The sequence below is a fragment of the Vicugna pacos genome, chromosome 1, assembly GCF_048564905.1.
Source record: "Vicugna pacos chromosome 1, VicPac4, whole genome shotgun sequence".
Classification (NCBI taxonomy): domain Eukaryota; kingdom Metazoa; phylum Chordata; class Mammalia; order Artiodactyla; family Camelidae; genus Vicugna; species Vicugna pacos.
In genome coordinates this window covers 107,953,563-107,979,005 of record NC_132987.1, presented here as the reverse complement: position 1 = coordinate 107,979,005, position 25,443 = coordinate 107,953,563, and the positions used below count along the sequence as shown (strand labels likewise).

Genomic DNA, 25,443 nt, shown 5'->3' with positions numbered 1-25,443 from the left:
CAGTTGCTGAATGTTTTTGCCAACGATTCCGATACTAAACGATTTTTCTGTGACACTTTTGAAGTACACTTTGAAAGTCTCTCTTCTCTTTTAATGATGTGTAAATTAGTGCCTTCAGAGACTTTTCAATTATGACAGGCATTTCTTGTGATTTTTGAACTATTGTAGCACACTTTTTAGACAAAACAGTGAAGATTCAAATCCCTTAGAAACCAGTAGAGGAGACAGCCTTGGCAAAATAGGAAAAGCTCATCTTTGTTCCCTTCACTTCATAGCTTTGAACCTTCCCAGCACCACACGGCCTGTGGAGAATGTTTATTTTCTTTAGGAGACTTGGGCCTTCTTTCATTTGAGGCAAATGTTGATCCAGTCTGAGGCTGGAAGATTCAGGACTGGGTTGAGCCATTTTCCGCCTTTGTCAGTTCCAGTTTTCTACTTGCTAAAACTGCCCTTGAGAAAGATTTCTTAAATTTTCAAAAATCGCTTTTAAAGTTCTATGGAAAAATTACAGCTGTTAACTTCAGGAATTTTATTAATTCCCTCATAACTGTTATATGCATATATTTGAATAGGAAAAAAACAAAAAACAAAAAATGTGTCCCAGATACAAAGAAAGAAAGGATTGGTTGAATTAGGAAAATTAAGAAGGCAAAAAAGTTGTAACAGGGATTAGTTGTATTAAATCAAGACATAGATAGCATGTCTTGGTAGCTAAACATTTCTTCTCCTACCTATCTTGCTTCCTCTAATTCTACTTACTTCAAAGTTTGCCTTTAATTAAGTAAAAACATTTTTTAAAGTGCAGTCATTTATGCTGAACTTATTTAAACATAAAGTTCCAGATCTTAAGAAAAAAATGTATAAGATTTCTACTGTTTCAGCCTTTCTAAGTCTTATAATTCAGTTTTATTTTTCTAACTTGCACCCAGTAACTCTTTTTATGAAAACAAAATGTTGGATTTTGTATCAACATTTTATGAACAGATCTCAGAAACACTCTCTGTTGGCTGCTTTCTTGAACTGATTTTTTTTTTCCCTTCACTTTTCCAGAGTAAGTTAAATAGAAAAATAAACAAAAAATTGTCATGTAGGTCCACTGGTTGAGGTCAACAACTGTTTTAAGGTTAGCTATGAAACATCTTTCATAGTTATAGATGTGTTCCAAAATCTCTGGCAGAAGTTCATAAAATGAGGTTAAGAGATTATTATTTCCATGACTGTTAAAACTCCAAGTCAAGTAATTCCTCATCAGATGAAACCTTTATGTTTCCTTTCCCCATCCCCCATAAGAATAAAAGTTCTTATATGGTCGATCATGCATCTAAAATAATTTGGCTTGTCTAAGAATAAATATGTATTCACACTACCACAATATAAAAATTTACTATAAAAGTGTTATTTAAATTAATATTTCTAATTGAAAACATGACTAGGAAAGATTGATATGTTACAGAGGTTTTCTGTTTGTTTTAAAAGTTTATTACAGAGAATACTATGCATAAAAACAAGTTATAAAGGCTGTGGATACAAATTACTTCATTAGTTTTCAAAAATAAAACTTAATAGCCATGTGGTTTTGATAATCACTTATGTACAATTATTATAGTAAAAAAATATTTAAAAGACCCACAAGGCTAGCAGTAACAAAATAATACCATCTGGGACTTATTATGGATAAGTACTTATATGGATAGAAAGTACCCAAATAAGGTAGAAGTTAAGATATGCTGGATAATGTACTCATCAGTCTAATTCTCTTGTCATTCAGCAACAGTAGGTCTAGAATAGCAGGGGGCGGGGGAGGGCTGAAGGAGGGAGAAAGAGTGTGGGAAAGGGAGAGAGAGACAGACACACAGTCAGACACGTCCTTCCAGCCGCTGGCCATTCTGGCCCTTCCTTTTTCTGAGACATTGACATCCTATTTTCAGAGAAAGGGAAGCCTCACCAAAGTGCAAGGGGGAATAAACGATGTGCTTGACTTAGGAGCTACCCGCGGCTGATGTGAGTTCCTGATGAGTTACACATTATCATGATGTAAGTTCGTGATGCCCTAAAGAATTTCAGGGTGATTTTGACAATGAATAAATTTTCCCCTAAGGAACCTGACATCCAACAAAGATGTGACTCCACTCTGTTAATATCCTTATTTGACAGATGTGACGATCGAGAGTGGCTAAGTACCTTGCTCAAGGTCACAACGTTCCAAAGCAGGGAAGCCACAATGTGCACCGATCTATAGCTAGTTTAGTCCTCCTCCCACCTCGCACTTCCCCCGCAGCCCCCCATTCTCAAGTCAGCACAAGGCGTCGTGAGAAAGCAGTGTCACACATGGTACTCTCAGACACTCGGCAAACAACTTCACATCCATTATCAATATTTAGAGTTGCAAGAATATTATTCAGGGAGTATATAACAAATAGCCATTTTAACAGAGAAAGTGTTAATGGGCAAACGTTTATGGTGAGTGAATTAACGTGAATAAGCCTTGTGTATTTATCATCTACTACACAAAAGCTTTATGCCTCCTCCTCTTTTCTTTTTTTATAATCATTTGAATATAAGGAGGAAAACTGGTATTTTGGAACTGAGTATAAGTTGTTTTCATGAAACTATATGCGTTAGTAAATGTAGGGAAAGTTTCAGGGCATTCCGTTACCCAAACAACTGGATAATTAAATTTTTCAGGTGATATTCAAAATGAAGTAAATAAATTAACTTCTTCCAGTAAGATCAATTCTCAAAATTTTCAGAGAAATGTCCTTCAAGCATATCTTCAAGGAATTAATGGTGGCCAATAGCATCAGAAAGCCATCAGTGGCTAATTTCTCACCAGGTACTTCCCACTAGGACGTGAAAGAAGCCATTTTAGCACTCTGAGGTCTTTCTTTGGTGTTCGACAAGTGACGACCTCAGCCAGACACAATTCGTTCACCAGTGGCATTAACTCCAGAGTTTAGATAGAGAACAACAGTCAACTCAAATCCAGCAGACTCTCAAGACAAGATGAAGAAATGTCATTTTCCAAAATTGATGCTAATGAGAATCACTTACTCAATGGAAGGCATGGATACTAACCACTCCATTCTCTCATTGGTTCAGGGTCAGGTTCAGGTGCCAGGAAACAATGGTCCCAACACTTTGTTAGTGTAAAATAAGAAACTGTTACCAAAGATGTCAGATATCAAAATAGACACATGAGGTGATGGCCAAGAGCAGTACGGTGGGACAGGTGGATCATAACAAGCCCGCGTGTCTCTCTTCACTAACTGACTCATGCTCTGGGTTGTGTCTCAGGCACATCTTTAAGTACAGATGGTGTATCAAGCTTTGAGAGCCTGGTGACACTTTAAGATTATTCACTACCTTTTCATCTAAAATTATGGTTGCTAACTCCTAAACTTCGATATAATTTTTCAAGATTAAGTCCAGAGCCACCACCTGCATTTTTCAGCAGCAATGAGTATACTAACGTAATTGCCAAATAAATGATTTTTGAGAGCAGGCATTGTAAATCATTTCTCCAGAATTTTGATCAGCTCTGAGCAAACAGCCAAAACCAAGTTTCTAAATCTGGGTTCTGAACTCTGGTTCTGAATCTCCAAGCTGTGCAAACCTGCACAGAAGTCCTAATGCGCTCCTAAAGCTGACAGCACAGACGAGTCAATGGCTGTTTGGGTCACGGAATAATGAAACGGTTATCTACAGTCATTTGATATTCATAAACCCACTTAACAACATATGTGAGAAGATAGCTTTCTATCATCTACCAAGCCCTCTCCATCCCCCACTCTATAACGAAGCCCCTCCACCCCCAACTCTGTAACAGTGTTTGTTTCAAACTTTCTTTATACTTTAGGAGCTTTATTCTCTGCCCTACCGAGTGAATTTCAGGAATCACTAACAACAGTTTATTGCATCAAAATTTTTGATTTTTTGAAAATACCATATGATATCACTCATATGTGGAATCTAAAAAAAAAGAAGACAAATGAAATCAAACATAAAACAGAAACAGACTCATACAGATAGAATACAAACTTGTGGTTGCCAAGGGGGGAGGGGGGTGGGAAGGGACAGACTGGGAGTTCGAAATTTGTAGATACTGACAGGTGTATATAGAATAGATAAACAAGTTTATACTGTACAGCACAGGGAAATATATACAAGAGCTTGTGGTAGCTCACTGTGAAAAAGAATATTCATGTATGACTGAAAAATTGTGCTCTACACTGGAAATTGACGCAACATTGTAAACTGACTATAACTCAATAAAAAATTTTTTTTTCATTTTTTGAAAGCATGAACATGCAAATTGTTTTTCACAAGGATTAGCATAGAAAGTACCAAAAAGATCCTCTACTATCAGCAATTTTTAAAAATTTACCATCTGCAAATGAAGTTATCTTTGCATTTCTCAAAGATAGAGCACTGCTAATGTTTCCAATCATGTTCTGAATTTGAAGACTATAAAATATAATGCATAGCCAAATAAAGGGAGGCGGACTGACCACGAGTTTAAAAAGGCTTAAGCTTTGGGGTCCTCCCCTGCATGGACTCCTCCTCAGGCCCTGCAGGTTAGGTGCAGAGGGCCTTGGAGTTTGTGCATATTTTATAAAATTTACAAAAAGAAGACTTTTTGGTATAATTTTTCTTAGTGAGAGCTCTGACTGTCCATCCCTGCCCACAATTACGGACTTCTCCTTATTTACGAGTTTACGCGGCTTTCTAGATTTGACCACTCACAATAAAGTGGTCTCCAGAGGCCACTGTCTGATAGTTCGACCTTTAAAACACTAAGATTTTATAGGACCAAAACCTTAGTGCTCTCTTTCTCAAATTTCAATTCTAAAACTCTGAGAGCTTTATACATTTTAGTTTTCAACTCTTCTGCCACATCATGATTCATCAAAACTTTAGCCCGTACATTTCATACATGTGTTATTCATTAAATTCTACTAGTGAAAATGCTTCCACAGAGATTTGAAAACTAAGGGAAACCCTCCCACTTTATTGTTGCTTCGTGTTTCCTTTGATTAGTGTTCAGGAAGCCAAGGGAACAAGAACCATTTATTTTGAGTTCCAGTTAGTGACAGGGTGTTCGTTTATTTGAAAACATTTTATTAGTGTGAAATAGTCCAAATCAATTAAAAGGACGGTTAATTAGACAGAATTTCGGTTTCTTATACACACCACCTTGCTCAAGGTGTAGAGTTTAAGAGAACAGAGATTTCAGGTGTCCCAGGTAGACTCACTATAGTCTGCTTATCTTCTTAAACCAGTGGACTCCAAGGCAGAAGGTACAAGAAAATCCAGAGGGGTAAGAAAAATATTAGAATCTCTCTATATTTATCACATTCTTCTCTTGTTTTCTGTTTTTTTTGGGGGTGGGGCAGGCTTAAGTAGTTTTTTATTATGAAAAGTTTTCAAATAGACACAAAAGTGGAGAGAACAGAACAATAAACTCGATATACTCATTATTTGGATTCAACAGTTACAAAGACTTGGCCACATTTACTTCATCTGTCCTTTTAGGTGTTGAGGAATTTTCAAATTACATATATATCAAAATGTTTTCTTTATTATTTAAGGAGGTCTCAATTCCAATTAAAGACATATGGCTACAACACCATTAGGACAACTTATAAAATTAAAAATAATTCCTTGGTATAATCTAATATCCAGCCCCAGTCGAATTCCTTGATGTCTGTCTTGAATCACGATCCGAACCACGTCTCAGGCATTACATTTGCTTTGTAGGCTTTTTGCCTTATTTCGTTTCAATCTAGCGCTAACCTTGTTTTCCCTCCCTTTGATTTTCTTCTTCCATGCCACTGACTTGTTGCAGAAACTGAGTCACTTATTCTATAGAAAAACCGACTTTCTGAGTTTCTCTGTGTCATGTAATCCATGCATCTACTCTCCTGTAAAAAGAAGTTGCCTAGAAGACTGAGTCAAGTGAAGTAATTTTTTTTTTTTTTGAGTTGTTTTCTGGAAGCCAAGAAGGATGAAGGAAGGAAAAGACCAGAGTGAAGTAATGGGCCACCTGAGAGACTGAAAAGTAAAGAAAAACAAAATTAGCATTTGAATGGAACTTTAGGATTGAAAAAATGCTTTCACAGAAATTATGGCATTCTCACGTTAACGTCCCTGTGTGGTACCTAGAACTGTTTTTATCACATTTCAAAATGAGAGACAGAGGCTTAAAATGTTTTTAGGGCTACATAGAGGAAGGACTTGAAGAAGTTGGAATTGCTGACGCCAAATCTCATTTATGTCCTTTGTGGGAGACGAAGTATCAGAAAAGGTAGAAGTCTGGGGAGATTTCAGGAGAAATGAAGATGCTCTTTTCTGGTGCTCACTTCAGCAATATGATGCACAAGTTGGGGAGAGAGGGAGCCTCTGTCTTGTTATGTGCAGATGTAGAAGCAGCACACACCATCCCGCAGGCGCAGTGCAAGGATGACTAATGGTTTCTATCGGTAATAAAATAATCTGAATATTCAATTTATAATGTAGTTCATGGTTTAAATATATGAATGTGTTATTAAAATACTTTTTGACATTTAGTATATTTGCAGTGTGGTAGTCTCAGCATATATAAATGCCTTCCACATACACCACTCAAATTGAATTCAAGGCACTATTAATCTGAAGGGTAACTCATAAGCCTGCAATGAATATTTCATGATCTGAAAATATTGTTTAAGTAAATGGGAAAAATATCCAGAAATGATTTAGTCAGCCTAACAGCATCACAGATCATTTAAAAAGGAAATAGAAAAAGTCTCCATAATTTTCTGGCCTTTTTACTAAAAGTTTACATTTAAAGAAAAACATTAGTGCCATCTTAAGCAAAGGTAAATTTTTAAGTGTCATGCATTTCCTAAGTTTTGTACATGTATTTTGTTTTAAATTGCAATGTGCTATCTGGCAGTAGCACACAGGATGTTTTTCCCTTAAGTTTGAAATAATAACTCTTTTAGCTGATTTCTTTGGTACCATTTCGTAATTTGTTTTGTTGTTTTACTACTTCCCAACTTTAGTTTCCATAGGAACAAGATCAGTCAGAAAATATTTGGGACTCTTTTAATATGTTAAGTCCAGGATTCCTAATTAGGCTTCACGCATTTATAGCTTAATTAATATGAGTCTCTGTGTTATATCTTTGAAGGTGGAGAAAACTGGGTTATGATGTCACGATATGCTTACTTTTTCAAAGGTTTTTATTGAAGATTTGGATCAGAGATCTTTAAGATCATTTAAAGGTGTGCTAGTACCTGCCTGAAAAGGGATGAAATCGTTTTAGGCATACTATTCTTGAGATAAGGAAACTTAAGAGACACCAGTTATCCCAGTTAAACTCATAAAAAGTAGCTGAAAATCCTTCCCTGCATCCATGATGCTGTTTGTTGCTTGTCTCTCATTTCTTGGGGCACCGTTTCTTCATCGTCTCTGCTCATTTATGTTCTATAACTGAGCACATCCTCCAGAGGTCAGTCCTTTACCCCCTACTAATCTCCCTCCATTTTTCTCCCAGAATGAACCTATCTTCCTATTTTTATTTACCACTTAATTACAAGGGATAGGTACAGGAAATTTACACTTCTCACTTTTTTTCTTTCCAATAGTCTATACAGATATTTTTAGTTGGATATTTTTTTTGCCCCCTGAACTATAGAAAATAATAATTCCTTTTTTAATTAAATGCTATGATCTCCCTGGTTCTTCACATTTACAATACTTGGAAGTATTGTTTTGATTTCTTTGATGTCTTCTATATTTAATCAACCACTAAGTCTTACCACTTCTATTCTAAATGTCTTCTGGATTCAACTCTTTTTAAACAATTTTTTGACAGCTGCCACTTTAATCCTGGACCCTATTACCTAATAATACCTGGGTTAAAGTTACCTCTTTTCTCCTGTCTGTCCCACATGTAAGGGTCAAAATTATTGTTTACTTCCAATACCATGTTTTTGGCATATAGTTTCACTCGTCGAAACTTCCAGCAACTTCCTGTTGCCTACTGCATCAAATAGAAACTTTAAACATAATATACATGAAGACACAAACTCCGTGAATACCAAGCTGCTTTTGGAGCCCATGTCTTGCTCCTTTTCAAAACAAACTCTGTGTTCTAACCAATAAAAAGTCAGTTTAGAATTAAAACATGTTCACAGCTCCACATAAAATAATTTTATCATCACAGGCTAACTATGGTACGTTTTCCCCCATTTAAAAATATACGATGTTAAATTATAAAGAACACCTAAATCATCATTAAATCAAACCCCCTCATTTTACAAATGGGGCAAATAAAACCTAAACAAAATTAAGCTGTTTTCTAAAGCTATATCATTACTAAGAGCAGAATGGACACAATCTTGGTTCCTTGGATGCCAAGTTCCATTTCATTTACATCACACTTTTTTACTTCCTTGTGAACAAACTTGACATTTACAGTTTAAAATATAAGGAAGTTCTTTGAACATCCAGTGGAGACATTTTACATGGATATTTAACTTATGAATTCAACAGCGCATCACTGCCAAAGATATATTAGAAAAATAATTTGTAATAGGGAACACTCTTACACTGGTTTGGAATGTAATTTGGTGCAGACTATGAAAAACAGTATGGAAGTTCCTCAAAAAAACTAAAAATAGACTTACCCTATGATCCAGCAATCCCATTCTTGGGCATATATCTGGAGGGAATATGTGCACCCCAGTGTTCATAGCAGCACTATTTACAATAGCCAAGACATGGAAACAGCCTAAATGTCCATCAACAGATGACTGGATAAAGAAATTGTGATATATTTATACAATGGGATACTACTCAGCCATGAAAAAGAATAAAATAATGTATTTTGCAGCAACATGGATAGACCCAGAGATCACCATTCTAAGTGAAGTAAGCCAGAAAGAGAAAGAAAATACCTTATGATATCACTCATATGTGGAATTTAAAGACATAAATTAATTTATTTACAAAACAGAAACAGACTCGGAGACATAGAAAACAAACTTCTGGTTACCAGGGGGTAAAGAGGGTGGGAAGAGATAAACTAGGAGTTCAAGATTTGTAGATACTAAATACTATATATAAACAGATAAACAACAAGTTTCTTTTGTATAGCACAGGGAACTATATTCAGTATCTTGTGGTAACCTATAATGAAATAGAATATGAAAAGGAATATATGGATGTATATGTATGACTGACACATTATACTGCACACCAGAAATTGACACATTGTAAACTGACTATACTTCAATAAAAAAGAAATATAATAATTCATAAAATTAATTTAAAAAGTGAAGGTGATTCTGTCCCCCATCACAGTAAGTGTGAACATGCCCCGGAGTCACCCTGTCAGGGAAGATATTCTTTCAGGTAAAAGATGGGAATCTACAGTCCTCTGAAAAGAAACATTTATATTCAACACACTCACTGGTGAGGTAACTTACCTTTATTTAAAAAAAGTACATTTGTAGCCCACTTCCAAAATTATTTGTCCTTTTATTTTCTCATAATTAGAAATGCATTTCCTCAGATAGTCTAGCTTATGTAATGAGCTAGTTTTGACTGGTCTCATCATTGCTCAGCATGTTTGGGTATCTCATCACTAAAGATAAATAGCTGAAGTGTAAAATGGAACAAGGAAGAGAGATATGATTTGTTGGTTCCGATAATTAGGACTCTACATACAAATTCTGATAGAGGGCTGGGATGCAATCTTGCTTCCACTCTAAGACTAAGAAACAGTGGCGTGGAAGGCGAAGTGGAAGGAAGACCCCTTCCTCAATTAACATCTGTGTTCTCTTGCTCATGAATTCACGGTGTATTTGGGGAAAGTGTTGAAAATAGCTTCTGACATAAAGGACTACATTGCTAGTATGCATAAGCTGCTGACACAGCTTTAGGTTGCCTGCAAATGTCTCTGTTCCTTCCTTTCTTTCCCCATGACCAGTCTTCTCTAGAGAATCCTTAGAGCTTGAGAGTCTTCAGAGTTCAAGGAGCTATGAGAAATTAAATCACATAAGGAACTCACTTGCCGCTTGATATTAAGTTATTAATGACATGGGTTTGAACATTAAATAAATAATTTAGAAAATCTGAGCAACTCTGAAGTGAGTCTGAGCTGCTGTGTCAAAGGTTGGATACGCTCTTACCCTACAGGAAGGCTACAAGTATTCTGTTTTGTTGTTTAGAGTCTTGACGAGAAAGGCTTGATTGCCTCAGCCTACGTGAAATCAATGCAAGAGACCATTTTTAAATATTGAGGAATTTAATCAACTCTCTTTTTCATATTCACCTTTTCTTGCCATCAGTCTGTGAATGTGACATGCACTCATCTAATGGGAACTTTTACATTTTAGGGAATAAAATATTAAAGTCCCTTTCAAAAGAAATGAACTAAAAGGTCCACACTTTCTCATGAAGAAAAACACAGCTGTGATGCAGTGGATTTACTGACAGACTTTGCTGTATAACCCAGGAGTTCCAGTTAGTGACAGGGTGTTCGTTTACTGGAAAGAATTTTATTAGTGTGAAATAGACTAAATCAATTAAAAGGATGGTTAATCAGACAGAATTTGGGTTTCTTATAGACGCCACCTTGGTCAACATGTAGAGTTTAAGAGAACAGGTATTTCAGGTGTCCCTGATAGACTCACTATGGTCTGTTTATCTTCTTAAGCCAGTGGACTCTAAGGCAGAAGGTACAAGAAAATCCAGAGGGGTAAGAAAAATATTAGAATCTCTCTATATTTATCACATTCTTCTCTTGTTTTCTGTTTTTTGGGGGGGGCTTAAGTAGTTTTTTATTATGAAAAGTTTTCAAATAGACACAAAAGTGGAGAGAACAGAACAATAAACCCCACATGCTCATTATTTGGATTCAACAGTTATAAAGACTTGGCCACATTTACTTCATCTATCCTTTTAGGTGTTGAGGAATTTTCAAACAAATTACATATATATCAAAATGTTTTCTTTATTATTTAAGGAGGTATCAATTCAAATTAAAGACATTTGGCTACAACACCATTAGGTCAACTAACACAATTAAAAATAATTCCTTGGTATAATCTAACATCCAGCCCCAGTTGAATTCCTTGATGTCTTATTTGAATCACAATCCAAACCACGTCTCAGGCATTACATTTGCTTTGTAGGCTTTTTGCCTTATTTCGTTTTAATCTAGCGCTAACCTTGTTTTCCCTCCCTTTGATTTTCTTCTTTCATGCCATTGACTTGTTGCAGAAACCGAGTCTCTTACTCTATAGAAAAACCGACTTTCTGAGTTTGTCTGTGTGTCATGTAATCCATGCATCTACTCTCCTGTAAAAAGAAGTTAACTTGCCTAGAAGACTGAGTCAAGTGAAGCAATTTTCTTTTTTGAGGGATGGTCAAAAATACTACATAGGGAACACTATGTCCTTTTACTGATGCTAAGATTAATCAGTGGTTTCAGGTAATAAACAGATTAATCCTTCTATTGTACAGTCCCCTATCAACATTTTCTTAGTGTTTTTACCCATTAATAATCATATTGTAAGCCAATTACATGCAGCAGGATAATGATGACCCGATTCTATTATTTTTTCTATTATCTTTGTGTATATATTAGCTTGAATTCGATAAAGAACTTTTGCTTGTCAATTAAGGCTACATGGCTACATATGCAACGAGACAGGAAAGCAGGATAAAGCTTTACTTCTTTATTTTGATTGCCAAATCTCAGAGTAAGAAACAATTGTTAAGTTCTAATGGTGACCAAAGAGTGGTAACTGTGGGGTTTTTTTAGTTGGCTTTTTCTCTCTCTGTATAAGTAGTACATTTTGTAAAATATGTTCAAAATTTTTAAATCGATTGCATTCAATATATTTTTTGATTCTCAAATTGCCTTTAGGGAGGTTTTTAAAGTTGATTCCTGTGTCTTTTTGACACAACCTCATTAACTTTGAGAATTCTAACTTGCTTTCTGGTGCAATAAAAGGTCCCAGACTCATCTTATATATGTCTAAGTCTAAACATGGAATCAGATGTTCCTCTAAAGATCTCTAGTCACTGCTAGTGTGGAATGGTATCCAGCAATCACAATCTGTATGATCACTTTTATGGGGTTGTAGGATAGACTGTATTATTATTCCCAACTACTCATTTCCTTCCCACTTACTATCACTGATTTCCAGGGCATCCTGCCAGACAGAAGACAAGTGTGCTTTGATCAATGGACATCCATGATGTTAAGTGGATGCTTTGAGCCGTTACATAATTTAGCTCTGTTCCTTGCATTTCCCTTGACCACAAGGATTATCTGTCCCAAACAGGGCCAATTCCTTCAACCTGGGGCCTGGAATAAGGAGACATGGAGAGCAGAGACTGTGTAGCAGACCTGGAGCCACCAAAATTGAATGCAAGCAAAAAATAATGTCTATAGTTGCAAACTAATGAGATTTGGGGGTTATTTGTTACTTCATAAAAGCTGACTGATATAGGTTGTGATTTCATCCAGGCCTTTTTAGTGCACAGAGGCAGGAAGTGTATAGTTTTAGGAAGAAAAAAAGCATCATGAGTTCATACTGATATTTTCAATTCAAATATAACATTACAGGACTTTTACTTAACTTTTAAAAAAAATTACACATATAACTCTTTTTTCCTATACTGAAAGTTTTGATCTATCTATATTAACATAAAAAAAACATGATTTGCATTGTCCTGTAATACAAAGCAGTTTCAAAAGAACAAAACCACTATTTTAAATTACTTCAGTTTAAAATGTATTTGTAGCTTTATTTATCCTTAAAATATATCTCACTCTTCAGTGGAATGTTATGTCCCAAGCTCAGACTGGAATAATTCTTTGCTCTGTGTGGTTACATCACAGATTTGAAATACAGTAGGTTCATTTCTTTCCATTTGTTTTCAATTTTTGGAGATGGATGTCTTAGTGAATTTTATCTTTTAACTAGAACCCTTAAGTTTTCGAAGTCAAATTTAAGAGAAAGCTGTTCCATTCCTGCACCTTCCACCCATTGTGAATAGTTTTGATTTAACCTCCCAGTGTTTCTTTCTTACATAAAACGTAGCATGAAAAACTATACAGTTCTACACCTTGCTTTTTCCAGTTACTATATCCATTCATGGAGATCACCCTAATTCCTTTTATAACTACATTGCACATCATTCTGTCATTTATTCAGTCAATCCCCTATTAGTGGGTATTCGATTATTTTCAATCTTTTTTTAATTAAAATTTTGTTTTTAACTTGGAAAGGAGGGTAATTAGGCTTCTTTCTTTCTTTCTTTCTTTCTTTATTCAATTTTTTTTAATGGAGGTACTGGGGATTGCTAAGTACGCACTCTACCATTGAGCTATATACCGTCCTCCCTTCAATCTTTTTTATAATAAATAATTTTGAAATGAATAATATTATGTATGAATCGTGTCCTGTTTTTGTACAGCTTTGGAACAGGCTCCCAGTAGTGGGGTTGGTGAGTCAAAAGGCAGATATATAATTTTTCTACATATTGCTGGATTCCAGTCCATAGCAGATATATCATTACATAGCCCATCAACAGTGTGTGAAAATGCTTGTTTCCATACAACTTCAATAACAGAGCATGCAGATGAGTTATGTGTTTTTGATAATCTGGTAGGCAAGTGGTGTTATCTTTGTGAAAGTTTAATTTGTATTTCAAGTTATGTTGAGTAGAACTTCATGTCTGAAGAGCCATTTGGATTTTCCTTCTCAGAATTCTCTGGGGTTTGCTTGTGCATGCGTGTGTGTGTGTGTGTGTGTGTGTGTGTGTGTGTGTGCGTGTGTGTTTGTGTATGGGTGCATGCAGGCATGTGCCATTTTTCTATTTTGTTCTTTCTATTTTTATTTTCTTTTCATTTTTAGGTGCTCTTATATCAGTGACAATACTCTGGTTGAGGCTTAAATTGCAAAATATCTTTTCCCAATTAGACATTTATCTTTTGATTTGTTTAAGGTGTTTTATTTATTTATTTTTAATGCAGATGCTGTTTAGATATGTAGTCCAGTCCATGGAAATCTATACCATGCTTTCTTTTTTTGGCGGTGGGGTTTGGGAGGAGGTGGGTAGTGATCTTTTCATTTATTTATTTATTTACTTACAGTTAGATCTCTGATTGATTTGGAGTTCATCCCCATGTATGCTATCAGATTCAGATTTAATTTCCCTTAAATGACTGTGCAACTTTTGTAACAGTATTAAGAATTCTCTCTAGTTTGAGATGCTACCATTTTACATGTAGATCAATAGACAGATAGACATGGTGGGTATAGATAATCTCTATTTTTATATCTATCTATCCATCCTAAATTTCAAATGAACTTGGGCCAATTTCTGGACTTTATATTCTCTACCATTGGTCTGTCAGTCTCTTCATGTACCAGTCCCACAGGATTTTAATTGCAGATGCTTTATCAAATTTTGTAATATAGGGCCATTACCACCTCATTTCTCTCCAAGGGTATTAGTGTTTATTTTCCATTATCTCATTTGTTAATGTTTATTTTATGTACATTTTATAATTAGTGTTATGTTACTTAGTACGTTACTTACTTTTATTTAACTAAGTATTTAAAAACTTCTATGTTCCAGGCGCTACGCTAGGTGCTAGGGACATAAAGATGTGTTATCTCTGCCCCAGAAAGATGCATGTGTAAAATGATAACACTACAGCCCAGTAAGGGCCGTAAGAGAAACAGGAACATGCTGAGAGCACCAGGATTACAATATGCGGTGGACTTTGGCTTTGAAGACTAGATGAGTTGGAAAGACTAAAGACGCCGTAAGAGATTTTGGAGTTAGACCTTCAGAGAGGAATCACATTTGGCAACATGGAGAACAGTTCAACAAGGACAACAGTAGAAAAGATGGAGGTTGGAAAGGAGAAACATTGTATCTAGGTAGAATGGCATAGATGTTTGCTCCCTTATACACACACACACACACACACACACACACACACACAAAAGAACCTGACTTCTTCTGGGACCAAAAGCATCACATGGGATCAAAGCACAAATGATACAATGATCCCAGAGCTCCAATCAGTTTATATAAAACTTTTAACATATTTTTATGGCACAGCTCACTGTGTCAGATTATTAGATTAAATCATAGATTAATCAGCAGCTGATAATTAAATCATTGCATTAAATAGACTAGTGTTTATTTACACTGGAGTCACTGTTTATTCCATTGTCTGTTCTACTTCAGATTAAAATCAATTCCTAATTTAAAGTGTCTCTAGAGCATTTTCTTAAACATAAACACGATTCTCTCTTTTCAAATTTAGCACTTTCCCAGCAGTTCAGCGTGTTCCAATTTTATTTGTGGCCATTGCTTCTTTGGTCTCCTTTAAAAATAGCACCAGCTTGCACTTGTCTGTAAATCCTAGCTGGTGCCGGTGTCTCGGTCCCCTCTGGGCGTGGTCCCTTACTCTCCTTTGGACTTTTTCATTGGGTCTGGGTTGGAATGTTTCCCTTTTTAGATCTGGTCACTGGCTTGGGAGTTTATATTCCTCTCTTTTGTTATGTCACTTTGTTTCACTACTTACATTTGGTGGTTTTAGCCAGAAGATAGTCCCCCCTGAATCTTGGCTTAGGGTTTTAAAAAAGCCTCTGCAAGATGTTGTCACGAATCCTGTTTGTGAGATCTAGCTTTGAGTCACGGCTCAATTACTAGTAAAAATACAGTTTTTATAGGAAAGCACAGAATACTATGCATAATATAATTTGGTTTTTTTGGAATGTGCAGAACCATAAGCACAGTAAATTTTGATTTTGATTTTTAAAGAAATTATACAGGTATGCTCATATATGCTGGAACTGTATTTCCCCCCACACACAATTTTTCTGGAATCACACGCAAGAAACTTAAGAGTGGGCTACTTCATTGGTGAGGATGTGGAGAAAAGGGAACCCTTTTACACTATTGGTAGGAATGTAAATTGGTGCAACTGGTATGGAGATTCCTTAAAAAATTAAAAGCTATATAGAGCTACTGTATGATCCAGAAATTCCACTTCTGGGTATAGATCTGAAGAAAATGAAAACACTAATTTGAAAAAATACATGCAACCCAGTGTTCAGAGCAGCATTATTTATAATACCCAAGACATAGGAGCAACCCAAGTGTCCATCAGCAGATGAATAGATAAAGAAGATGGGACACACACACACACACACACACACACATACACACATGCAGAATGGAATGCTACTCAGCCATAAAAAAGAATGAAATTCTGCCATTTGCAACAACATGGACATGGAGGATAAAATGCTTAGTGAAATAAGTCAAAGAAAGACAAATACTCTATGATATCACTTATACATAGAATCTAAAAAATAAAATAAACTAGTGAATATAACAAAAAGAAACTGACTCACAAATATAAAGAACAAAATAGTGGTTACCAGTGGGGAAAGGTAAGGAGGCAGGGACAAGACACGGGTAGGGGGTGAAGAGGTTCAAACTACCATGTATAAAATAAATAAGCTACAAAGATATATTGTACAGCACAGGGAATATAACTGATATTTTATAATAAGTATAAATAGAATATAACCTTTAAAAATTGTGAATCACTATGTTGTATGCCTGAAACATATAATATTGTACACCAATTAAACCTCAATAAAAAAAATAGAAATAAAAGAGTGGGCTACTTTTAAGGAGTGGAACAGAAGGCAGGACTGGAAAGGAGACATTATTCATTTGATAACCTTTCTGTGCTGCTTGAATCCACCATGTGCACACATTATTTTAGTTAAACATGTAAGTAAATGCATTTAATAATGATCTATTTTTGTCTTTGATTCTGCCCATCATAAAGTATTGAGCAGGTTTTTACAGCGTAAGCAAAGCAAAAACTGAAAACAGTAGGTGACTGTTTTGACAAGATGCGACCCAGCAAAGTGGAAACGCCTTGCATAAAGGAGAGAGACCAGCGAGACGTCTTCACTCTGTATAAATATAAAGACAAATCTGCCCCACACTGACCTCATGAGACATTTTGAAAACTGAAACAGAACAGAAAAGCCAATGAAACAAATAAAATCTTGATGCCAATGGCATAAGAAAGCAAGAGAGAGAAAGGCAAGACTCTTCAGTTAGGAACTAAAACTCATGTCTGTTAAGCTCATGAGGTTCCTGGCTCAGGACTTTTTGAGCCCAGACAGTGGGCAGCTAAGAGAGAAGCTCTTGACACTTCACAGGACTAGGTCCAGTATGTTGCTTTGCCCTCTGCTCATAAAACATAGCAACAATTCAAATGGCAGAACAGTTCCAACCCACTCACTGGTTTGAAGACCCTGAGTAGGGTGTGTGGTCCTGCCAGCAGGCACTCAGTTGAGCACACACATCCTCCCTCTCTCTCGCGCACGCACACACTTACATGCTTAGTAACATAGAAGGTCACGCCTCTCCGTATCACATCTAATCAAATCACCCTCCTAAGTGTGGCAACTTGGGGAGACGCTAAAAACACAACACTGACGGAAGACAAACTCAGGCGCTGGAAAAGAGAAAGATACTGAAAGAAGAGAAATAGGAACCCAAAGAGCTACTGTTTTATGCTGATACATTGGGAACTGAAGAGAAAGTTGGAAATACATCATACGTGATTTTTAAAAACTTAAAAACCAAAGAGCAATTTTCTCAAATCTCTGATTAAATGTAATTGATTGCATTTCAAATATAAAACAACTTTCTGTGGGCATATGTATATGTGTAATCATATGTGTTTGGGTAGGTATCTATTTCAGTCACTATATATCAGAAATACTCATGAAGGAATTGCACGGACCACTTCCATGGCATCTAACTGGTCTCCCCACTTCAGCTTCCCACCTACACCGTTCCGCCCATTCTCCACACTCCATCCATTGTGTTCTCTTTGAAATGCAAATCTGACTGATATTCAGTGTTTAAAAGCTTTCAATGGCTTTGCCTTGCTTTAGGATAAGTTCAAAATCCTAAATATATCCCACAAAGCCCTCCAACGGCCTGACTGCTGCCTTTTGTCCTCCCCCGTTCTCCCGCTCTGACCGTAAGGAACTTCTTTTATTCCTTCACACTCTTCCTGCTGGCTCCCCTCAAGGATGTCTGAGTGTGCTTTTGCTGCATCTGAAATGGTCTCCTCCATCCTCTTTACCTCGGTACTAGTATATTCTTTTCATAGATAGATAGAGATAGAGATGTATGTGTGTATTTTGTAATAAAATAAAAAAAAACACATTCCAAAATAAACTCTTAAAATAATAAAAGTAAACAAAACAAGCTGTTTAAACGAGTACAATACTTTTGCAACAGCCGATTATTTGTCTTTGGCTATGACTCTCAAAAATGTAGGGAATTCATTGTAAGTGATAATAGGAGTGTTGAAGTTCATTGCCCCTCAATTTTAACAATAATAACAGTGCTAAGTTTTCTAAGTGTGTTACACATATGAACACATTTCTTTTTCTTGAAACTTCTGTGAGGTAAGTACTGTTACTGGGATTACCACCATTACAGAGGGGTCAGTTGACACACACGAAAGTCAAATAACTTGTACAAGGTCACGCAGCTAGTAAGTGAGCACAGCGTTCTGTATCAGAGTCCGTGTTCTACCGTTACGCTACACAGTCCGAGTACAACCCATAAAAATGTAAATATATAACACTGAATTGTAATTTAAAGGGAAAAGTTATGGTTGCTCCATAGGATCTAGAATGTTCTTGGCCACAACACCGATTGCCCATACCCTAATTCTGGCTGGTATGGCAGGCAAATAATCCCGCTGCCCCCACAAAGATGTCTATGTCCTAATCCCAGGAATCTATAAACGGGTTACTTTACATGGTAAATAGAAAGTAAGGTTGTAGATGGAATCAGAGTTCCTAATCGACCGACCTTGAGATGAACAGATTATTCTGGACTACCCAGGTGGTCTGGATGTGATTTCAAGGGTCCTTATAAGTGGAAGAAGGAGGCAAAAGAGAGAGAACCAGAGATATGGCAGCCTGGCACTGTTAGCTTTGCATCTGGAGAAATGGGGCCATGATGGACCTCTAGAAGCTGAAACAACATGGAAACAGAGTCTCCTCTAGAACCTCCAGAAGGAACACTGCCCTTCCCATACCTTGACTTTAGCTCAGTGAGACCTGTTTTGCATTTCTGACCTCTAGAACTGTAAGATAATAAATCTGCGGTATATTCAATTTGTGGTAATTTGTTACTGCAGCAATAGGAAACTAATAAAGTTGGGCTGTTTTTCTGAGTTTTGACCTCAGTAACACCTTCCAAGAAAACAGTGCCCAGTTTTAAGTCATCTTTTTCTTCTTTGGCTAAAGAAAGCACTTCAACCTAGATTCTGGTTCCCCTTTCCCATCCTCACCCTCATCTTCAAAATCTGGCAGAACAGGTATCCTGGAGTATTGGCTCAGCAGTGCTGCCACTATACTGCTATGGGATGAAAAGAAATGATATTTTAAATAATGGCTTTTACAGATTTCTGCTGGTCTGACTTCAACAAACACGCCAGCTCTTGCCTCTATGTTCTAAAACATCTTCTCCACCAAAGAGGCCCACAGATGGAAAGCAGTATGGTGAAAACCATGGGCAGAGCACATACGCGTAAATTCACATGGGTTTCTCTCACTGAACTCCTTGTGTGGAGGGGTAAAGGAGTGTCGTCAGCCACGGGGAACTCACTGTTCTCTCTATGCTAATGTTTTTGCTTTTGACTTCTTCCTTTTCAATGTCATGTCTGTTACAGTCTTAAAATGATTATCAGGTCTACCAGCAAGCCCAACTTGACCTTTAAGTTCATCAGGTAATTGAGACTATGCCCATTTGGAACCAGTTCTCTTCAGCACATTGATTATGTTGCTTTGTTCTTAACAGTGTTGACAGAGGGCAAAATCTTCCTGGCACTGGTTCCCTGGAGTGCTGTTTCGGGTCAATTCCACCATAGAGGCAGGATCTTGTCATTCTGTAGATGATCCAAATCTCTCCCCACCTCCACCATCCTTATCAGTTGATGAGAAATTACAGACTTGGGACAAGTGGCCTGGCTTGGGTTCCAGTCTAGATCTGAGAACCACCTGCTACGAGTTGTGTATTGCCACGAACAACACACTGCAGTCATTCACATTCAATTCCTTTGCTCAAATATCACCTCCGAGAAATCTGATGTCTTACCTACTTAGAATAAGTTAGGGCTTCATGATAAACATTGCCATCATTAATTCTATCCATCCATTTCTTCCACTGGCTTCACCTCATCCCCTTTCCATTTAATCGACAGGTATATATTTACATGTACTATTAACCAAGCACTTTGCTCAGCCCGGGTCATACACTGGTGAGCAAACATCAGGAAATTTCTTCCCTCGTGGAGTTTCTATTTTAGTGGGAAAGAAAAATAGAATTCAAGTAAACACACAAATAAATGCCCATTTCTCAACAGGTACACTGAAATCAGAGTTTAAATAACAATAACAATAACAAAAGCAACCTCCTCAGCTACTAAGAAGAAATAATGTTGACAAATAAAAGTAAAGGGAAAGAATGGAAATAAACATGATATTAGGCATAATAAGATTGAGACAGAAGAGTGGTCCAGTTATATTTGGGGTGAATGTTAAGAAGATGATATATAATTAGAGCATAAGGAATCACTGTCTTCTTGAGTGAAGATGGCAAAAAGGGATAAGCACTCAGAAAAATGAGAGGGGTGAGGCCAGCTATCTATGGAACAAATTCTCAGATTTTCAAATTCCAGTTCCATCTCTTTTCACCCTGGGTAAGTGGGCTTAGACAAGTAATTTAGCTTTTCTGAGCCTTAGGATTCCTATTTGTATGTTGAAGACTTCCCCCATCTGGGGGGAGGGAAATAGCTCAGTGGTAGAGTGCATGCTTAGCATGCACAAGGTCATGGGTTCAATCCCCAGGACCTCTACTAAAAAAAAAAAAAAAGACATGTTCTATCTCATGCATTTGTTGAGAACTTAAAAAGAAAGTCCTAGGAATAGTGTCTGATATATACATAAGCCTTCAATAAAGTTTCTAATCTGGACATGAAACATGAGTGGATCAATCACAAATAGACCTGTGGGGTGAAACTTAGTCTTGATGAACATTCTTATTTTTTCAACAACACTGTAATAGCAAGGAATGTACTTGTGCCCAGCTTTTGGTTCCTAATACTGTTCTCCAGTTAAAGGAACCAGGGCTCCTTGGAGCCATAGCTGATTCTAGGACTGGAATAGGAAATATACAAGATCAGCCTGGAGCAGTTTGTGGTACCAGAAGGTAAGGAAGTACTAAAAACAGACAGGCAAAACCCAAAACACATATATACACAATGATGAGGAAATGTCAAAGGGGCACAGGAACCAACTGAAAGAACCCTCAATGGCCAAAGCTCAAGAATCTAAAACAAAATAGTATTGGACTATGATCCAAAGTATAAAATAAATGTTGATGACCTTACACTGATATAAAAAATGAATGGAATAATGAATCAATGAATGAATGAATGAATGGAGGAGGGGGTAGAGACATCTCTCAAGTAGAAGAATTCCAAATAATTTATGGAGATACTCCACTCTCAAGGAGATGGAGCATAACTCCTCTTCCTTAAGTGTGTTGTACATAGTGACTTCCTTCACCAAAAATACAGTGTGTGGGGAGTGGGTGGGAGGGGGGAATGTAACCCATGGAGATACCTAGCATACATCACCTCAACCAGATACTAAAGATTAACATCAACAGTGATAAGTCACAGTCATAGTATGTACCTTTGATAAGATGTGACGAAAATGATACTTTGCCTTGGTGATCTTCCTCCAAAAAAACCCATAAACCCAGTCAAAACATGAGAAAAACATCAGAGAAATACCAATTGAGGGAGAGTCCACAAAACATTTCCGCCAATATTCCCAAACCCATTAAGTTAATAAAAAACAAGGGAAGTCTGAGAAACTGTCACAGGCTAAGAGGTACCCAAGCATACACGATGGCTAAATGTAATGGAGAGTCCTGGATGGAATCCAGGAACAGAAAAAGAACATTAGGGAAGAATGAAGGAAATCTGAACAAGGTGTGGATTTCAGGTAATAATAATGTGTCAATACTGGTTGTTTAATTGTGACAAATGTATTATACTAATTAGCAAAATGATACTAGAGGAAAGTGGGTGTGGTGTACATGGGAACTCTCCACTATCTTTGAAATTTTTCTTTGAATCTGAAAGTGTTACAAAATTTTTAAGTTTATTAACAAGAAAAAAAAACATTCTTGCAATAGCAGATCTTTCAGCATCCCAGGAACAATACCAAAAGATCCCTGAACACTTCTAAATTAATCCTCTATGTAGGAGGCATGGTTAGAAGGGCCACTGTGTTAGCTTTACCCAAGGCTTGAAAGAGTTTATTCTGCCTATTTATTTAAGCCTGTGCTTTCCTCTGGGTTGTTTCTTGGCTACAATTTCAAATTTAGGGTGTATTGTTTCTATTTTGATTACTGAATAGACATACCAGAGTAAAACCATTTTCTCTGCTTTTAATCAGTGACAATTCTACACTACAGTCAGCCCTTTTTATTTGAAATGTAGGATTGTCAATGAAATACATAACTTTCTCAGTAGTTCTGTTACAATTTCGCCAGCCTACCTCTTTGTTGCCTTTCAGCATCAGTGATTTTTTTTTTTCTCTGAGCGTTCAGCATGATACCAATTGATATTTCAAAATTGCATCATGGTTTTATTGTGAAGCCTTGCCTTACTGGTTTGACTTTCTGTAATATAGGTCAGCACAAGCCCTTTCAAATGAGACAGCTTGCACCTTCTCCCGCCACTAAGGGACAGAACTCACACCACGTTAAGCTGAGCAACACACGCTTCGGCAATGAGAGCGCTAGAAAAAGTCATTGTGCTATGGTATTAGACACTTATCTGGAAGGTTATTTTAAGTATTATATTACCAGACCTTGAATAGCAACAATAATAACCCATTCCACTAAAAGTAAAGAAAACTAAAGCAAAAAGAAAGAAAAACGAAAAATAGTAAAAACGAAAGAAAAAGGGTTCGTTGCTTAAGTGCTTAAAATCTAGTGTAATTTCCTCCATCGTAACTTCCTAAAAAGTTAACGCGAGGAAAAGAAAATAATAGGAAAAGTTCCCACGATTTTAAGTCTTATGAGCCCAGAATCTGTGAAAATCCTGTTGAGAACCATCCCGTGAATTTGGCTTTGGGACGTGCCCCCGCTGCTCGATCATTCAGCTTCTGTGTCTTTCTAGCATCACCCCGTTGGCCGTCCGCTGAGGACACAGCAGCCGGCTGGAGTGCCCAGACCAGACCGCTCGAACTGAATGTAGATGCGCAGGTGGAGAGATAAAAGTAATTCTGGGTCCGCAGCCACGAATTCCCTCCCACAGCCCCCGACACACACACTCCCCCAAAGTGCACGGCATATCACCCACACAACTGGGACCCGCAGAAGCTGAGAAAACTCCGACACTGCCCCCTCCTCCGGTACTTAGAGCGTGGTCGGCGCCTGCCTCCGAGTGATGCCATCTTGGGATCTTAGCATCTTCTAAGGAGTTAGTGAGTTTTGCATTCTGTTCACGTCCCTGTGTCTTTGAAAACTTAACCCAACTTTTCAAGAAAATGAGACCCTTAATTTTCTCTAGCTAGACCCGACGAAATCCGATGCTATTTACAATAAACCGGAGACCTCCGGCCCCCCGCCCCGCCGGCACCCCCGATTCGCGGCTCGCTGGGTGTCAAGGCAGATGCCCCGCGGCAGCCCCTCCGCCCCCGCGCAGCTGTGGAGACAGCCCTCCGCCAGCGCGGCGTCCAGGGGCTGGAGGTTTGGAGGAGCTGGTCTCAGCAGGAGCGGGTGGGAGGGTGAAGGTACCCCTGCAACTTACAGTCCAGGGCGACCACCAGGTAGCGCAGCAGCAGGAGGAGGAGGCGGTGGCGGCTCCTCCTCGCCATCTTCGCGGAGTCGGGGCTGGCGGCTCCGCCGAAGCCGAGGGTCCTGGCGGCGGGAGCGCGGGAGGCCGGCGGGGGGCCGGCGGGGGGGCCCCTGAACTTCTAGCGCGGGAGAGGAGAGACGCGCACAGCGGAGGGGAGGCGCGGACTCGGACGGGATGTCGGTTTCCCCGTTCCAGGGGCGCCTTCCAGGCGGCTGCTAGCGGCGGGTCTGGCCTAGCCAGCGGCCTGGGGGTCTGGGCAGTTCTTTTTTTCGGGGGGGGGGGGTGGGGGGCGATGAGAGGGGGCGGGCAGTGGAAGCCGGACGAGCTGTCGGCTTGGTCCTAATGAGCGGGCAGGAGGAGGCGACGAGCGGAAGGGAAGCCCTGGCGGGGCGTCCCCCGCCCCCGCGCCGCCGGGATTGATCGGCTTTGTGTCTGGTCCGGCGCGGGGCTGCCAGCTGTCCCCGGGGCGAGGAGCCCGGGCGCGGGAGGCGCTGGCCCCCGGGGTGGAGGTGGGGTGGGGCGTGGCGGAGGGGGAACGCCGCCGGCCCTGCGCCAACTCCTCTCTCCCCCCTCCTTGGCACAAAACTTCTTTGGGGGGTTTTAGCCTAGGAGTGGAGAATTTTGGAAAATCTCTAGCCCACAGGCGACGCTGCGGGGCAGGCCCTCCAGGGAGATGGGGTTCGCCGGCTCCGGCTTGGAGGCGAAGGGGAAAAAACAGCAATCAACATTCGCACTGGAAGGCAGGTCTCAGATTTTAGCAGCCGCCTTGGCCCCTTCTCGATGTAAGCTTTCTGCTTCTTGGAGAGTTAAGGTGTGTTTTGTGTTCTTTGCTTTTCACGTGTCAGAGTTGAAAGTTCATCTAATGGTGTGAAATATTTATCATGTTTCTTTCCAGTTACATAACTGCCGCCTGTGGAGTTTTCCACATGTTAAAACTCTACAGCTGCCCTTTGTCAGGTTTATTTTTGGTCTACAGTGCTTTTAAAAGGGAAACCATTATGAATGCTCTGTTGCGCTCTTTAAAATTGACCCGCACTTATATTGCACACAGTACAAGGGCTAAACAGGCAATTTTTAGATTTTCTCCCAGGGACCAAAAATGTCTAGTGCGTTCAACAGTATTGACAGGTCTGGAAAAAGGCCATTTCCAAGAGACGAAATTGTTACATATGTTTTTTTTTTAACGTAGAATAATGGATAAAGTTCTGTATAGAAGACAGTTGATTTAGTGGTGTGCACACAAAGAATTTAGCTAGCTCTGTGGACAAAGGCAGCCAGAGTTCAGATACTCGGGGCTGTGAGGAATGAGGCATCCCTGCTGTTTCCTTGGTGACAGTGATGGAAGCTTCGTACCCATGGCGGGAGAGGGGCAGAGGACCTAGAAAGGAAAGTCAAACAGCAAAAATGTTAGAGCTATACTCTCA

At 38.5% G+C, this 25,443-nt stretch overlaps 1 protein-coding gene across 1 annotated transcript in view; it reads right to left on the bottom strand.

Annotated features, from left to right (window-relative positions):
• Window positions 1-24,836, bottom strand: part of JAM2 (junctional adhesion molecule 2) — a 50,240-nt gene extending 25,404 nt beyond the window's left edge. Inside the window, exon 1 of the mRNA XM_072967987.1 lies at window positions 23,972-24,836. Coding sequence (XP_072824088.1) covers window positions 23,972-24,038 — 67 coding nt within the window. The 5' untranslated portion in view covers window positions 24,039-24,836. The remainder of the gene's footprint in view (window positions 1-23,971) is intronic.
• Window positions 24,837-25,443: the final 607 nt, after the last annotated feature.